At 41.5% G+C, this 12,715-nt stretch overlaps 1 protein-coding gene across 3 annotated transcripts in view; it reads right to left on the bottom strand.

Moving 5' to 3' along the window:
• DST (dystonin) overlaps nucleotides 1-12,715 on the bottom strand; it is a 611,236-nt gene that overhangs the window by 432,848 nt on the left and 165,673 nt on the right. For 2 of the 3 annotated variants that reach the window (XM_036768012.1, XM_036768013.1), the window contains exon 1: nucleotides 5,414-5,521. The exons of the other annotated variant lie outside the window; for it this stretch is intronic. In XM_036768012.1, the coding sequence (XP_036623907.1) occupies nucleotides 5,414-5,504 (91 nt within the window). In that variant the 5' untranslated portion in view covers nucleotides 5,505-5,521. Of the gene's footprint in view, nucleotides 1-5,413; nucleotides 5,522-12,715 lie in introns of those variants that run through there. 3 annotated transcript variants of the gene reach the window in all.

The following is a 12,715-nucleotide window of genomic DNA, read 5'->3' as shown; positions in this document are numbered from 1 at the left end:
GCCCAAGCATACATTAGATGCTTAATAAAGACCTGCTCAATTGATTTCATACCCCATGAAACATCTCAGCAAAAATAAATATGGAAGATCCTCGTATTTTTCTACAAAGCCTAAACAAAAATAGAGGGTTGCTCTAAGCAATAGTACTTATTTTTAATATTCCCTTCTCCTCCTTCAGTAGATATGGAGTCCTATAGAATGATGATGCCTGTGTACCCTTCCATTTGTAACAGTCAATGGCACAAATCCTTAAAGTAAGATTTAAATGATAAGAGTCACCTGATGGTGAGACTATGGCTGCCAGGATCTTCTTCCCAGCCAGCTCTGAAGAGTTTGGCTTTAGATCTGTTAGATTTTATTACAGTCTCTCATTTCAAGATGACCTTTTGGAAAATATTCCAGTTCCCCAGAGAGGCTGGATTCATGGCCTTCCAAGGCATGCACAAATTAAATAGTAGCTTCTTTAAAAATTTCTGCTTTTACAACTTGTGCCACAAATACAAGCTGATACACTCATGTCATCAGATCTTTTCGTGTGTCTTTTCTTCCTAACACTGCCATCACGAGAAAAAGAATTTTCCCAAAAATTTACCAGTTATACAACCCAAAATGAAAAATAATTACTCTTTCATTCCCCACCCCTAAAGAGTGTAAGGCTCCTGTAGTGAAAGGATTGTTTTTGTCTTGGATTCTCACTGCCTACCACAGTCCCTTGCTCATAGCAGGCACTTGGTAAATAAATGTTGAATTGGCTTAGACTGGGAGAGACCTCTAATCAAAGCCTATTAAATGTCTGAATTAGTAGTATGGATGAAACGATCATCCAGATCTCTCAACAGTATGTGAATAATTTTTATAACATCACCATGGCCAATCCTATAGTTGTAGATCCTGCATCGTCACTGATACTTCTTGGTCTCTGCCGAACAGAGTGGAGTAGCTAAAGATGGAGATGGCACAATACATCTCAGGCCTAACTACAGACTGGTCCTATGTCTATACAAACCGTAGAGGAGCTATGTAAAACATTTGACCTGCAAATTTGGGTCAGAGTGATCTTAGTAGTCTGCCTACACAAAGAAATAATTGGGAGAAACCAGTATTTTTGGATCTTTGCCAACCATGCCTGGATCAAGCCAGACTACAGCGATCCATTTAAATGAAAATTGTATTGGGAACAGTCCTCAGAGGCAGGCTGTCAGCATACAAGTGGATGTGGCTTTGGTGAAGCAGCAGAGCAAGAGGGTGATTCAAAACACCCAGGACAAAAACTACCTTTGAAACAATTATCTTAAGAAAATTAATTTAATTTTGAAGGCAACTGCCATCATCTATGACTTTGCTTTGACTCTTGGAACATTATGATTTTATATTTTAAAAGATTTAGGGGGAAATGGCATTAACCTTTAGTTAGACGGAACCTCAAAAATCAGCTGGCCCAACTTTTTATGAAGTCTATTGATATTAGGACAATTCCCCTAATTAACTAATTTGTGGATTTAAAAAATGGAGGACAAGACCTACGATTTCACTGGTCTAAGGAACTCTTAAGGAAGAACCCCTCTACCAGTGCACATCAATAACTACTCTGTTAGCCAACAGTCTTAGAGAATTGTCAGAGGCGTGAGGTGGGGAGTATTTTGCCCAAAGTCACACAACCAGAATGTGATAGTGAGAACTTAAACCCAAGTCTTATGACTCTGAGGCCAGAATATTAAAAAATGTATTGATCGTTAGGGATCAATCCTGTCCTCCATTTCAAACTGCCCCCCATCCTGCTTCAATTTTACCAAAGATGAAACTAAAGCCTAAAGAAATTAAGTGACTTATCCAATGTCATTCAGCAAATAGTCCAGCAGAGACCTGAACATGTATCTTCCATCTCTCACAATGGAGTTCTATCAACTATAGCACCATATATAATTTTGCTTATTTACAGTGACAAAGTTTGAGTGAATGTCATTACGATGAATGAAATAAGGCAATAAGGGGATGGAGAGGAAGAGGCAGCATGACAGAGTCAATCTTGGAATCCAAAGGATCTAGGTTCAAGTCCCAGGTACCCTGAGAAAAGTTACTTAACCAGGTGGGCCTCCAGGCAACTCTCAAAGAGTATGAGTTGCGTAAAAGGTACCATTCTGCATTGGTATAGAAATTTCCTCACCAGGAGATGCTTAAAACTATGAAATCACAGGTCTGCCTTTAAAAAACCAAACAAATAAGATGAGAAAATATAAAACTTCACCATAACAGTCTAGTAGCTGACTGATACAGATTTAAACAGCATGTCTTTAATGTAACCAATGCTTTAGGCTAGTCTAACTCTTCAAAGTAAAACAATGCTATTAGATGTTCAGCTACTCCTTTGTGCAAATCATTCTGTGTGTCTCCCATGCTGAGTTATAAACAAAAATAACATATTTTATGCTATAAAGCAAATGTGCTGGATAATTTATTACAGATATCAAAACAGAGGCATTGCCCCTGACAACCCTAGAATAAATAATAACAAAGAAGCAATTTTTTTCTTCATGAATAACTGGCTTTATTCAATCCAATTTTGGCAGTGGCTGAGGTAATGTGATTTTATGTTATTGCTTTTAAAAAAAATCAGAGACCATGGATATTCTGGCTATGAATCAGTTTTATAAGCATCAGTAGTAGACTATGAATCAGAACACTGCACCGTGCTTTGTGTAGCAAGCAAGTGTTCTGTGCTTCCCCTAATTTAGTACACAGCTGCCCATTTACAGTCAGAATTAAAGAACCAAGACAGAAAGATAAGAGTGGGAAGACAATACAAATTATTTAGGGCTCGTTTGCCCTTATTCTTGTTTTTCCACAATGTTCTAGAACGTTGAAAACAGTCCAAGACTATCTAAGAACTTTGACTTGCCTCAACTCCCCAATAATTCCTCCTCATGTGGCTTCAGTTACTCCCAAACACTTCCGTGTTTCAGGCAAATTTTGAATTGGTTACAGCTGACTCTACCTCTTACACCATACAACAGCTGAGGCACATACAATAACTTAGCGACCCAAAAACATTCTATGTGAACACAAAGCTACTCTGTAACAAGGGAATATGTGTATGTGGGGAGAGGGGGAGAAAGGGAAGGGGAGGGGGAGGGGGAGAGAGAGAGAGACAGAGACACAGAGACAGACAATCAAGAAAGTAAAGCCTTTCTGGGTTCAAATGGGAGCTCAAAATGCTTGCTGTAACACATGTTTTCAAAGGATCACCAATGGTACTTTTTAAAGTTTAGTAAACTGGCACTCCCTAGTCAAAGCTTACAATTCTTTTCTGATTAGATCAGCTCCCACAGCAAGTCATCAGTAGAATAAGCACTGTAGTGAGGTCATCCTATTGGGACACTGATGGGAAATCATAACTGGCTTAAAAACACATTGGAAAATAATGTGTTTTCCAGGACTCCAATTTTTTATGTTGTCCACTAGCCAATATTTCTATCTTCTTTCCAATGACCAAAAGTAATATAATAGAGAAAAGATCAAACCAGGTATCTATTTATATTCCTTTAATGCAAAAGGAATAAGTAAGCAAAAAAGAAGACAATGAGCTTCACTGAAAGTATCTAATTTAAATACTAAACATGTATTTTAAAATACATTATATTAAAATGCTGAGAATTGTGAATGATTAATCAGACGTGATCAAATGCAATGGTATTTTCTGATCACGAATTTCATGTGAAAAAGGACAATATTGTCTATGCTTTTTGAAAATCTATTTGTCATAACTTAGTCAGAATTTCAACTATTTCTGCTTAAGATCCACAATTCATCTTGCATACAAGTATTTACCATGGTTCACAGAGGGAATTAGGTTGGTAAATAAAATAACACTTTGCTAGAATCTCAGTAAAGTTTTGCAACTACATCTATAGAACAATGAAATTTATTTGGGGACTTCAATATGCCAATAAGAAAGTTGTAAATTTTAAAAGATATTTGATTTTTTTCCAAATCAAATGTATTGGCCTATAATGCAGTGTTATTTTTGTGAGACTGTTAGAAAAGTAATGACATGGCTTCATATAAAAATTGAAGGGACTCAGATAACTACATTAACTTTTTAAAATGCTACCAAATTAGTTTAACATATTGTTACACCTGCTCAGCAGCTGCACTTGGCACAAAGGAATCATGAGTTACTACACTGTTTATATTTTACCCAGACCACCAGAAAGAAGATATTCTGTGTTTTTCAGTTTTTCCTGTTAATTTTTCCCACTAGCCTAAAACCATTAACAATTAAATATTAAAACCATTAATGAGTGAAGAGTTGTGTTCCATTTTAACTACCTGGTTTCTGTCCAGTGTATGGAAGGTCTATGGCTCAGCCCCAGGCAGACATTTGGAAAGATATAATACCGTCTGAATTTTACCCAGGAAACATAAAAACATTGCTAATGCTGAAATTCTCGGTAACCCACCCTTCAGCCACCAACTATTGAATTTTTTCAACTGTTATAAGAAACTCCACAATGATATGTTTTAGCTACGCTGTGATATGTATATTCCAGTGCCAAAAACACTTTTAAGACGAGAAATTTTGTCTTATCCAGTAATCTGTATTCACTTCAACTTCACAGTTAAGATTTAACATTAACACAATCCTGAAAATCAATGTTTACCACATATTTTTATGTATTTGTGTATATGTATATATATGTATTTACATATATATGTTAAGCATAAAGCTCAGGACAGAAAGCACCACACGTAAGATGAACTAGATGCATTTAAATTAGAAAGATTTCTTCAGTAATTAAAGTCTCTTTATATATCAACCTATTTAATCATTCTCTTGTCACACAGGAATGCGTAAGCATTATACCAGATTAAAAATAAATAACTGTTCATTTCAAAGGGAAATGATCTAGTGATCTTTCCAAAAGTGAAGGTTTGTTTAATCAATTTCAGAACCCGTGGTCTAATTTTCTATGATATGAACTAACATCGCAGTGTAAGCTAGAGCTGCAGTGTCTCAGGGTAATCTCATTGGGCTGTCCGAGGTATCTGAGACGCCCGGAAGAATTATGCGCAGCTTAAGAGCTTTTAGAAAAAGGAAAGCATCAGACTCCTCTCTGGTAATAAAGCCCCCACAATAAGGCACCATGGTCAATCTAAGGGCGTCTCCGAAGCCGCCACCCCCACCCTGCTGGCTGTGCTCTTGGACTGATGGTATTACATCCAAAAGTAGGGGAGGGATTTCCACCCACCCACCCCCGCCCCACCATCAGCACCATTACTGGTCCTAACACCTGTTTACTTGTAACCAAAAATTCTAAGGTTTTTTTTTTTAATAATGTAAAATAAACTCAGCTGTCCCAGGAAAGGATTACAGGGCAGTGCCTAAGCAGGTCCGGAACCGGAGGGGTTACGATACCTTTGTATCGTTCCAGAACATCTTCGTAAGCCTGGAGGTACTCTTGCTCCTCCACGTAGAGGTATGCAGCCGGGGATAGGTAACCAGCCATGGCTCAAGTTCTTTTCAAAGCTGAAAGATTCAGCTCTCCCCTCTCCCCTCCCCACCGGCCCCCAAGGCTGGAGTCCACACGCAGCTTCGGGGCCTAGAAAAGGGGAAGGGCAAGGGGAAGAAAACTGCAAAAGGGGGAGAAAGCTCGGAGCCTGAGGCCAGTATGAGCCCCGAGCGGTCCAAGGACACGCCCAGGCCCCCTCCCCAGCCTGGCTGCTGGAGCACTTGGCCTGGCTTCCAATGGGAACCCGACTGTGCGCCAGGGGGCGGTGACTTAAGGGAGCCGCCGGGCTCGTGTCCGCACAGGGGCAACGCGGACGCCAGGAGCCAGACTAGCGGAGCGAAGGTGGGGTGATCACTGCACCCTACTGCAGGATGCTAGCGGAGGGAAGGGTCGTGAGGGGTGCCCACTCACTCTTCTTTTCTTCCACACCCTGCGGAGGGAGTAGCGCAAAGACGCCGGGTTTCGTGCGAGAGGAGGAAGATCCTGCCTGAGCTCTGGGATGCGCTTTTCAGCTGCGGCATTTCGAGCAGCCGCAGAGGCAGCGGCTGGGTGGGTGCTCCAGCGGAGGATGAGTTCGAGGGAAGGGAGATGGAAAGGGGTAGAGCACGAGGTCAGCTGGGGCTCTGACCTCTCCCTTCAATGCAGTGCTGCAGGGCCCCCCGGCTCGGACGGCTCTCCCCGTCTCCCTCTGCAGCCCAGGCTTTCCACCCTGGTTTATCACCTCGTCTGAGCACGCCCACTCCCGGAGACCGGCAGGCCGGCCCCGGAACCCAAAAGGCGAGGTTGCTATTTGGGACCCACAACAGGTGTCCTGGAAACCCAGCCCTGTAAAGGGGCAAGCGAGGGCGGCTGCATTCGCCCTCCCAGGAGGAGGAGGAGAAAGGGGTGGGAAATATTTTTTCCCAGCCCAGTGAAATAAGGGGGTCGTCTCTGCCTTCGTGTAGTCTGCAGCATCTGCTTGGTCAGCGCAAGGCCTGGGTGGCACTGAGCAGCTTCCCAGGGGCGAATTGCCTCTGCAGGTGGCCCCACAGCTCAGAGCTGTGACAGCGGGAGCGGCGCCTGCGCCCCAGCTGTCTACCGATGGCCCATCCCAGTACCCGCCCCACTGAGGGCCCGTCAGGCCTTCCAGGTTCTTCCTCCTCCTCCCCCCACCCCGCCTTCAGAATCGCTCGTGCTCCCTGTTTGTCTCACACGTACAGTTCGAGCAGCTACAGCATCAGCACCACCCTAGATTTCTTCCGGTTCCCCTTCTTTCTTCATGATTATTCGAAGTCATTTTGTAACTAGGAGAAAGTGCGAGGCACCCTTCCCTTCAGTCTTGAATGCAGGCTTCCATTTCCCTGTAGCTAATTAAACTGACCTTTCCATCCTTTTCATCATCACCACCACCTAACAGACTAACATGGGTTTCATGTTAATATCCTACAAAGCCTACTAAGCCCTTACTGGTTCCCCTTAGATCCACTCCACAATTGATAAGTGGTCAAAGGATATGAGCAGGCAATTTTGAGAGGAAGAAATCCAAGCTATCAGTAGCCATATAAAAATCCTCTAACTCACTAATCATTAGAAAAACATAAGTTAAAAACAACTCAGAGGTTCCACACCCCCCCACACACACACTCATCAAATTGGCAAAGCTGACCAAAAAAAGGAAAATGACAAATGCTGGGGGGCATCAGGAAAACAGGCACATTGATGCACTGGTACAGCTGTGAATTGGTCCTGTCATTCTGAGAAATAAGTTGGAACTATGTTCCCAAGGATACCACTTCAAGGCCTATATGCCCCCAAAGAATCAAAGAAAAGAGGCAAAGGATGTATATATACAAATAAAATTTATAGCTGCTCTTTCTGTAGAGGCAAAACACTTGAACCTAAAGAGGTGCCCATCAATTAAAGAATGGCTGAACAAATTAAGGAATATGACTGGAATACTATTATACCATAATAGCAAAGGGAACTTTCAGAGAAACCTGGAAAGACCAGTATGAAATAATAGAGAATGAAGTGGGCAGAAGGAGAATAATTTATACAACCATAACACTGCAAAAACAAACAAGTTGGATAAACGTAACTGATCCATGCGAATGACCACCAGGATTCCAGAGAGCCAGTGAAGAAGCATGCTCTCTGCCTCTGGGCAGAGAGGTGATGATGGATTCAGGTTGCAAAGTCAGACATGTTTTAGACATGACCAATGAAATTTGTTTTGCTTGACTATTAATATTTGATACAAGGGGTTTTTTTCTTTTTTCCCAGATATTGGAGAGAAAGTTAGGAGAGGAAGAAAATAGATTTTTAGTAACTGAAAAAGATATTGAAAATAAAAAGAAGAGCTTTTATTCTCCAAGGATAGTTCCCCATTTGTCACTCATTGCTATATATGCATTGTACAGAATTTTGATGTACTGTCTTTTTTTGGGGGGGTGGGCTGACCTGTGTTTTCATTGGCATAGGGAAACCATTGTGAGGAAATTCACTCTACCAAAGCAGACTGGTAATTTCTCTACAACTTAAATCTTAGAGAGTTGTTTGGGAATACTGATATATTAAGTGCCTTGCCCAGGATCGAAAACCATTATGTGTCAGAGATAGGACCTGAATCTCTGGATTCAAGTCTTTCACTCCCAGGCCAAAGTATTCTTTCTATGACAACATCCTATCCCTCTGCATTGTCATGCTTATGAGATAACTTACGAGTGGGCTATTCTTACATTGTGACCTGGGAGAAGTCATTTCCCCCTCCCTGGGCTTCAGTTTTCTCCTCTGCAAAATGAGGAGGTGAACTATATGAATGAGTAAATTAATTTGAAAGCATTTACTGTGTGCCAAGGGCTGTGCTAAGCACAAGGGCTACAAGCAAGCAAGGCAGTTTCTGCATTGAGGAGCTTATAGTCTAATTGAGGGAGACAACATATATAGGAGAATGAAGAGATTGGAAGGAGAGAGACAGACAGACAGACCTGGCAACATCATGGCTTAGAAATTTGTAGAAAGTGGTATGAAGACCTAATCCTTGTCAAAATAAGACAATAGTTCACCTATTAGAGTGAAAAGCTGTAATGGCAAAATCCAGGTTCCAGTGATAGGGAAATGATGAGGATGGCCAGAGAGCAGACTGAATGCTTTGAAAATGGTTGGAAAGTCTAAATGATTTCTAGATCTCTTGCAGCTCTAAATCCAAGGACTGTAGATCCCTTATGATACTTCAATTGACAGTTTAGTCCACATGTACTAAAATGTAAGCTACTTGAGGACAAGAACTATTTTTTATTTTATCTTCATATTTCCAGCACCTAGCACAGTGCCTTTCACACCCAGTAAGTATTTAATAAATGTTTGTTGGCTTGAATATATGAAGTTGTAGGTGTGTCATTTGGTCTTGTCTCCATTAAGCTTATAAGGTCTTTGAGATCAGGATCCAATTTTTCACCTTACTTGTGTAGCAGGGAAATTAGACTGGAGTACTTATCCTGGAACTGAGCATTTATGCTTTGCCTGGTGAGGAAGGAAACGTGGTCACCCCTTAATCATGGAGACACATGAAAACCTACCAGAAACCAGTGGTGGAGCATGTCCTTTAGTAAGAGGCCAGAGCTCATGTCCCTCCCAATGGAACCAAAGCACACATACCCAGTTCCGGAGCAAGTGCTATTCTCCTCCTCTATACAGACACAGTAAGACAAATCATACCTAAAATAGTGATATGTACATAACATTAAGCTCATCTGGGTGGCACAGTGGATAGAATGCTGGGCCTGTAATCAGGAACACCTGAGTTCAAATATGACTTCAGACACTTACTAGCTGTGCTACCCTAGGCAAGTCACTTAACCCTCTTTACCTCAGTTTCCTCATCAATAAAATGAGCCGGAGAAGGAAAGAGCAAACCACTCTAGTATCTTTGCCAAGAACACCCCAAAAGGGGTCACAAAGAGTCAGACACAACTTAAAATGACTCAACAACATATTAAATAGTTTGATTGGGCTTTATGCATACCTGACCCAGTAACAATGGATCAAACTCCTAATATTTTCTATTTATGATTTCAAAGACCCAACAATTCATCCACAATGTCTATATCTCTAGAACCAAGAGTTTACATCTGGGTTTTTTGAATATTACAAAATCCATCTTTTCAGGCAGCATATTCAAAGATAGGCTTTGCATCTATACCAAACACTCCTTGACTGCAAATACCCTACTTATACATGTCCTAGGCATATTGAACAGCTGGCTTGAACTGTGCCTCTTGGCTCCCCCAAGAGAGTAAAGAGTGTTCATGCAGTCACCATATTTCCTTATTATCCTGACCCATGTCCAGAAGCCTCTTTCATTTAAAGTAAGGACTGAGTCATTTTTTTATTTTTGTATCCTCCGTGCCAGTACAGTGTTTTTAGCCATAGGAACCACTTAAGAAATGTTTGCTGGATTTAATATAACTACCCATTGTCATTTAATTATACCGAGCTGGCCTAGGAACAAACTACCATTTATAAGATAGTTTCTGTGGCAAAAAGGCATTCTAGGGGCCCAACAACCAACTTAAAAGTTAACAACTGTACTTAGAGTAATGACAGTCAGAATTCTGGTCATCTCAGGAAAGTCACTTATGCTCTCTGGGCCTCCATTTCCCAATCTGTAAAATGAGGAAATTGGAATAGAGTATCTCTAAGATCCTTTCCAGCTCTGACATTCTGGGTGTGTGTAAACTTTTGGAACACAAGTCAGCTGTTAGATGAAAGACTACAACTGTTTTTTGAAAATATTTTACCTGTATAATTTTAAAGTATGTTAGTATGCTCTAAGGTCTTAAGGCATATAAATGCTACCAATCTGACCAATTATGACTGACTCTCTCTCTCTCTCTCTCTCTCTCTCTCTCTCTCTCTCTCTCTCTCGCCCTCCCTCTCCCTCTTCCTCTCCCTCTCTCCACATACACACACACACAGAGATCTATATCTATATATATATATTGCTTTATAAACCAAAAGTGCTATATATGTAATGTTATGTAATACACTTTTCATAATTTTTCTACCTTTAATATATACATGCACACATTCTATTTCACATTCCCATTCCTTTGCCTAAGTTGTCTCCCATGCCTAGAATCAATCAATAAACATATATTAAGCGCCTACTATGTGGGCTTAATGTTAAAATGCATCCTTTCCTTCCCCCCACATTTTAGAATTCCCTAGCTTCTTTTAAGGTGGTGTAAGACCTTTCCTGGTTTCCCTCACTAATCCAGTCCAGGCCTATCCAGAATCAGGAGACCAGAACTCCTGCCTAGTGCCTTCCCGATACCAAAATTACCTCATTTTGTACTTATTTGTATACATGCTCATGCTCCTGATAGAATGTAAGCTCCTCGACGGCAGGGAGTTTTTCATTTTTGTCTTTGTATCTTCATCCTCTAGGACAATGCCTGGCATATAGTAGGTGCTGAATAAATGCTTGTTTGATTCATTGATCAGATTCATCCCTTATTGCCTACTATGCGATACTTCTCACTTATTTTGTATTCAATGTCTACAGTAATCTCTTTTTTCTCTCACCCACACTCGTCACCTGCACCACACTCCTATGACGCCAGTTCTGTAACCACCAAAAGCAGAATGTATATCACCACCATCATGCCTAAACACTTAGGTCAATACCATATCCCGCTGATAAACACTCACAGTAAATGCCACATACATCTGTGTTCTCCAGACCCTTGTCTAACATGTACAGGCTCCAAGGGCTTCTTTTCATCAACATAGTCTTTTTTTCCTTCTTTTTCTTCCTACTGTGCTATTTACATCTGGTCCCAGGAACAATTCCCTCCTCCCCACTACCTCATACAGCAGGATTCTTTTTTAACAAGGAAATGACATTGCTAGGTGGCTAAACACATTTAGCAGACTTGTACAGATCCTTTCTTTTTTTTGGTTCTCTCAGCCTTTCCTTCGATCTCTCATTTTCTTTCAAAACACCCTTGATCCTTTTCCCCTTTCCCAGCCCTCTTCCCCTTTCCTCTCAGTCAAGGGAGACAGGCCAGCATCTCATAATACAAGCCAAAAGCTGTTGCCCCAGAAACCTGGACTAGGAAGCTACTGGCTCTGGATTGTTTGCTTTTCCTGTAATCATGAAAATGCTCATAGGGGGACTTAAGGGGGAGACTCTGCTTCATTCCCTGTCTGCTACAGCACTGGCCTGGATCCTAGATACAGGCATCTTGGTTAGTCCCCTGTAGGCCCCCCTGCAAGAAAGCAAAGTACCAACTTTGCATTGTAGTGAAAAGGCAAGAGCCTCTTTTAAAAGAGGGTGTGGGAGGGGTCACAAGAGTTGGAGTTGGGGGCTGGGAAAGGGGAAGAGGAGGGGCAAAAAAAGAGGTAAAAACTGAATGCTGCAACACCAACTCAAAAGGCCTCTTAGGGAAAGAGCCACGAAGGGCACACACAAGCCAACCCCCAATACATTATTAGCATGATGCTTTGGAAATAAAGTGAGGGAACAATAACCTCAACTAGCAACACCCAGTGACACACTCATCATTGTGTTATAGTATTAATTTACACACTCTTATCAGCTTTCAGCTGGGCAAAACAAGATCTCTCTCCTGCTTCAGCTTTTACCACCCAGGCAAGGGAAAACAAGTGCGACTGAGGGCCAGCAGTCCCTCCCTTATATTAATTAATCAGGGCCTCTGGACTGTTGAGCCCTGAGCAGTGTATAATGTTCAAAAGCTACTAGAGACACAGGTTCTGCCAGAAGTGCTTCCGAAAAGGTAAAGTGAAATGGTTCGGATGACCCTGAATCTTTCATTCAGGCAAATATACAAACCCAGACCTGTACATAGACCTCTATCTAGATGCAAATACCAATTTGGGATGCTCTCTTTCTCTGAGTTACATAGCTAGCAAACACACACTGAGAAACCACCCGAGTTAATACTTTTAAATTGTCGCACTGTCTAATGCATTTGGATATGAAAGTTTAATGCAGATGCCTGTCGATATTTCCTTTCATTTAAGATGCATTGATTCATCCAACCAGAAAACAGAACCAAATAGCTTAGTCACTACTCAAGGCATGGAAGACCGTTCCCTCGATAAAGAAGGTAAACAAAATCATTTCACCGCTGGCACCCTCCCCCATTTTTGGCACAAAATCTCTGCAATGTGCATTCTCTCGATCATTTGACCTCCCTTGGAGA

The sequence above is a fragment of the Trichosurus vulpecula genome, chromosome 7 (genome assembly GCF_011100635.1).
Source record: "Trichosurus vulpecula isolate mTriVul1 chromosome 7, mTriVul1.pri, whole genome shotgun sequence".
Lineage (NCBI taxonomy): Eukaryota > Metazoa > Chordata > Mammalia > Diprotodontia > Phalangeridae > Trichosurus > Trichosurus vulpecula.
This window is presented reverse-complemented; position numbering and strand designations above follow the sequence as displayed.